Source organism: Bison bison, unplaced genomic scaffold (genome assembly GCF_000754665.1).
Source record: "Bison bison bison isolate TAMUID 2011002044 unplaced genomic scaffold, Bison_UMD1.0 scf7180017864172, whole genome shotgun sequence".
NCBI classification, from domain to species: Eukaryota; Metazoa; Chordata; class Mammalia; order Artiodactyla; family Bovidae; genus Bison; species Bison bison.
The window spans coordinates 1009596-1014861 of NW_011494744.1; the positions used below are offsets into that span (position 1 = coordinate 1009596).

At 45.4% G+C, this 5266-nt stretch overlaps 1 protein-coding gene across 2 annotated transcripts in view; it reads right to left on the reverse strand.

The window, feature by feature from the left end:
• Positions 1–254, reverse strand: part of SLC35G1 (solute carrier family 35, member G1) — a 10013-nt gene extending 9759 nt beyond the window's left edge. For both annotated transcript variants that reach the window (XM_010842173.1, XM_010842172.1), the window contains exon 1: positions 3–254. In XM_010842173.1, the coding sequence (XP_010840475.1) occupies positions 3–180 (178 nt within the window). In that variant the 5' untranslated portion in view covers positions 181–254. The remainder of the gene's footprint in view (positions 1–2) is intronic.
• Between the last annotated feature and the right edge of the window lie 5012 nt (positions 255–5266).

Genomic DNA, 5266 nt, shown 5'->3' on the forward strand with positions numbered 1-5266 from the left:
ACCCTGCTGGGCACGCGAGCCGCACGGCGAGGAAGGGCACTGCCAACACCCTCCGGGGCCGGGCGTCTCCACCACCTCCGCAGCCGCCGGCTCCTGCCTGGAGCTCGGGGTCCGGATGTCCATCAGCGGCAGCCCGGAGTCCTGCCGCTTAGCGGCCCCAGTATCATCCAGGGGCCGCATCGCCGGCCCGCGCTCTCTCCGCGGCCACAGCGGCGTCTGTAGCCTGCCGCCGCGGCTCTGCTGTTCTGCTCTTCCGGCCCGCGGCAATCCGGTTACTGCGCATGTGCGCGAGGGCCCTCCCCTCTCCCCGAGCCGCGCTCGTCCTCCGCTGCCCTCTCACCTTCAGCTTCCCTTGCGCGAGGCCCGCCGCCTCCAGGTTAGGCTGCGGTGCCCGGGGCAGAGCCGGAGGCGTCCACTCCTCTGCTGCGGTCCCACTAGACTGGCCAGAGACTTGGAGTCATCCTTCCCACGGACGCTGGACCCCTTTCTGTCATTGCGAAGGGAGGCTGGGACCCCCGCGTGTCCTGTAACCTTCTCTTGGGGCGGCTGTTGGGGAGGTTAGAGCAGAGCGCATTTATTTTTCCGTGTGGCGCGGCATTCAGCAGTAGCAGCACACCCTGAAGACCTTGCCAAGCACTGTGCCTCTCTGAAGGATCATGGGTTTTTCCTCTTTTGTATATGGCTTTGCCGCTTACCCAAGGAATGTCGAATTTTACTGGATTGGGGTTTTTAAAAAAATTAGCACGTAACTATGGGGGAAATGTATCTGTAAGACTGGGGCAGAACCCATTTGTTTGTTGTTGCTTTTTGTAACTGTAGGCATTCATTGTTGATCTTCATTGTCTTTGTCTTTCCGTCTGTCCATTTCTCTTCCTTCTTCTTTTTCTCCCTCCTCCCTCCTTTCTTTCCTTCCTATTGTCATTTGGTTAGGGGGAAAAAAAATTCCAACAACCTGATGTAACTGCACCTGGTAAAATCAGAGATTTATGTCATTTGGCCCCAGGATTCACTAATAGCCTCTATGCTGCTGCTGCTGCTAAGTCGCTTCAGTCGTGTCCGACTCTGTGTGACCCCATAGACAGCAGCCCACCAGGCTCCCCCGTCCCTGGGATTCTCCAGGCAAGGACACTGGAGTGGGTTGCCATTTCCTTCTCCAATGCATGAAAGTGGAAGTGAAGTCGCTCAGTCGTGTCTGACTCTTAGCGACCCCATGGACTGCAGCCTACCAGGCTCCTCCATCCATGGGATTTTCCAGGCAAGAGTACTGGAGTGGGGTGCCATTGCCTTCTCCGAATAGCCTCTATATGTTTCCATAATTCTTTTTTCATCTCTTTGCTTGCTTCAAATGTGAAAAAGAGAGTCTCTGGGCAAGGATGGAGCTGTCTAAACTGTTCTAGGTCCAAATGCAAGCTGGATGAGGTTTGTCTTTACTTAGATATTTGCACAAAGTGGTCCACAGCTGAACAATATTGAACTTGAAATCAGCAGGAGTCCTGATTCTGTCACTGAGTGTGTGACCTCGGACAGTTCACTACTGTGCTGCCTGAAGTCAGCCTTGGCTACTTCATTTAATTAACAGAGATAAAATATTTCCCTTCCTACTTTGCAGAGTTGTTGTGCACCTGAAGTGCAGTGATGGGGGCAAAAGCACCATGTCACCCGAAAAGCATTTTACTGGGAAAGCAAGGTGTATTTTTAAGTAGGGCAAACATATAATTTATCCTCCACACTGGGACTTTTTTTTTTTTAGAGTAAAAACAGGAGCTCATTTAAAAATTATGCAGGGCAGTAGGCATAAACTGGTACTGCCCTAGGCACACTGGGACAAATGACCATCTGAATTCTGAGTTAACATATCCTTTTGCCTTGTTCTAAGAATAACTCAAGACTGCTTACAACTGATTTATTGGTGGTGGTGGAAGATGTTTTGGTGGGGAAATTATAGGAAAGGGTGATGAGAGTGGTAGCTCATGATTATAAAGGAAGAACCAAGAACCTTCTCCAAACATGCAAAAATCAAGTGCAGTGTCACAGTTGCATTCTGAGATTTAAATGTGCGGAACATGTGAAGAGCCCTTGAGATGTTGTGACTTAACGAGAAATATGTATTTGGCCACATTCAGATGACCAAAATGTATTTCTCACATATATATGATCTTCAACCTGAGTTCCTGGCTCATAGTTCTCAAAATCCTTGGAATTTCCTGAGCAGTAAGAGCGATAAGAGCATCTTTTGTTATAGTTTTTGTTCTCTTGTCCTCACTTCTTAAAATGGCTTCTGTGCCTTAGAGGTGAAACATATGCCTTGTTATTCAGAACAGGCTTCTTTCCTCCACTACTGAGTTTGTGTTAATTTTTTTTTTGAAAAGCACCTAAGGATGGGGGCTTGTTACCAAGGGAACCAACCCTGAGATTAAAGGATTGACACTTTTGGTCCTACCCTCACTCTTCACTCTCCACCTCCAGGGAGGTGGGTAGGAACTAGCGGCTGGAGATTGAGTTCAGTCATCAATGGCCAGTGATTTTCATCAATTAAGCCTATAATGAAGCCTTCATAAAAGCCCAAGAGGAGGGATTCAGAGAGCTTCTGGGTGGGTGAATACGTGGAGATGCTGGGAGAGTGATGTGGCCAGAGAGGGCATGGAAACTCAGCATCCTTTCCCTGTACCTTGCCCTGCGCATCTGTTCTACCTGGTTGTTCCTAGTTATATCTTTTTATAATAAACTGGTGATCCAGTAAGTAAAAAGTTTCTCTTGGTTTTGTGAACTGCTCTAGCAAATTAATCAAACCTGAGAAGGGGGTCGTGGAAATCTCTGATTTATAGCCAGTTGGTCAGAGGAACAGGTAACAATATGGACTTACAACTAGGAAGTCCAAGAAAGGGGGACTTTGGAACCTCTAGTTTATAGCAGATTGGTCAGAAGCACAGGTGATCATGTGGGCTTGTGATTGGCATCTGAAGGCATGGGGGCAGTCTTTTAGGACAGAATCTTTTACCTGTGAAATTAACAGGTTTATAGTGTTGTGTTGTTGTTTTGTTGCTTCAGTTGTGTCTGACTCTATGACCCCACTGACTGTAGCCTGTCAGGCTCCTCTGTCCATAGGATTCTCCAGGCAAAAATACTGGAGTGAGTTGCCAATTCCTCCTCCGGGGGATCTTCCCAACCCAGGGATTAAACCCCTGTCTCTTGAGTCTCCTGCATTGGCAGGTGGATTCTTTACCACGGAGCCAACTTAGAATTGAGCTAAATTGTAGGACACCAAGCTGGTGTCTAGAGAACTGTGAACCACTGCGGCATTGGATCCAGGAACCCATTTAGTCTTCCTCTGAAAATGGTGAAGATGGTGGTTAAGAAGCGGAAGGAAGAAAGAACTGGATGAGTTGGGCAAGAAATACCTTAACTACTTCAGTTTGATTACCATCCTCAAAAAGGGAGAAGAGAAAGGACTTCCCTGGTGATACAATGGTTAAGAGTTCACCTGCCAATGCAGTGGATTCGATCCCTGGTCCAGGAAAATCTCACATGTCATAGAGCAACGAAGCCCATGTGCCACAATTACTGAACCCGTGCTCTAGAGCCCAGGAGCCACAACTCCTGAAGCCCACAAGCCCTACAGCCTGGGCTCTGCAGCAAGAGAAGCCACGGCAATGAGAAGCCTGTGCATTAAAAAAAAAAAAAAAAAACTGAGAAGAGAAAAAAAGAAAATACGTGCCACACCAGTGTTGACTAAGATAACAAAAGGGTACTGGAATGATTTTGATCTTGGAGTGTATTCATTTAACTTGCTTTCCTTCTGTTGCTGCCCTTGATACATGTATGATATCAGTACAGTCATTCTTATTTGTTGAATAAACAAGGGCCATGGAAACTTAAGAAGCTACTGGTAAGAAAAGTATAGATCAGACTAGAAGTAAGAAGACATGGCTCTGTTGCAGTCCCACTCAGCAGAGGCTTGGAGTGGTTAAGTTCTTCTTTGAACATTGTTATTTCAAGGCTCTGTGACACTAATATTAAGCTGGGCAAAGATGGATTTCCTGTATAATATGAAGGGTGGGGCAGAAATCCTGACTGTAGCAGAAACTCACTTAGCCCATTGCAGTGGTCTCGGTGGAATTTTTGACCTCAAGGCAGAGGAGGCAAGGAGGAAGGATTGATTTTGAGTTAGCTAAAAGATGGACTGGACAGGATTAGTTGAACAGATGTGAAAGACCATGGCTTCCGTTTGCAGAGTCATGCAGTGTTCCAACTGAAACTCCTCTGCTTCTGAAGAAATTCAATCCTCTAGTGAAAACAGGAACTCTTGACACGATGCCAGCTAGCCACAGTGACCGTGGCACACATATAGCTCTGGTGTCAAGAAAAAGAAGGAAGATGAAAGTGAGAGGTGAGTTCTAGCTGTCCCATTATTAATAACAAGTTAGAGTCCACAATCCTCATGATCCCAGTGGTGGCAAACAGAGACCTCCAGGAACTGCAGAAGATCAACTCCTGAATTCCACCATGTTTTACATGTCAGGGATGTTCTTAAGTGAGACATGTGTAAATCAGGAGCTTTTTCCTGGTATGTCTAGCTGATGCACACCAGCCTGGTATATTGGAACTGATTTGTATATACTCAGAAAAATTGAAAGCAAGGTATTGAATAGATGTTTGTACACCAATGTTCATAACAGTATTATTCATAATAGCCGAAGAGGGAAACAACCCACAGAACATCAGTGGATGAATGGATAAAGAAAACGTGGTCTATACATAAAATGGAATATTATTCAGGCTTAAAAAAGGAAGGGAATTCTTTCCATGCTACATGGATGAACCTTGAAAACATTATGCTAATTGAAATAAGTCAAACCTAAAAGGAAAACTACTGTATGATTCCACTTATATTCGGGGCCTAGAATAGTCAAATTTATTGAGACATAAAATAGAATGGTAGTTGCCAGGAACTGAGGGGAGGAGGGAATGGGGAGTTATGATTTAATGGGTAAAGAGTGTCAGTTTGGGATGATGAAAGAGTCCTGTGATGGATCATGGTGTTTGTTGTACAGCAATGTGAATTCACTTAATGCCACTGAACTGTATACTTAAAAATGGTTAAAATGATAAATTTTATATTACGTATATTTACAACTATTTTAGAGAGTTAACAGTATGACAGGAAAAACCCTTCTGAGGGTGTGCAATAGACAGCTAAAAAAAAAACAGCAATGTAAATCCAAAGTTAAAGCAAATCTAGGTCTACATACAAACTGAGGGATGCAAG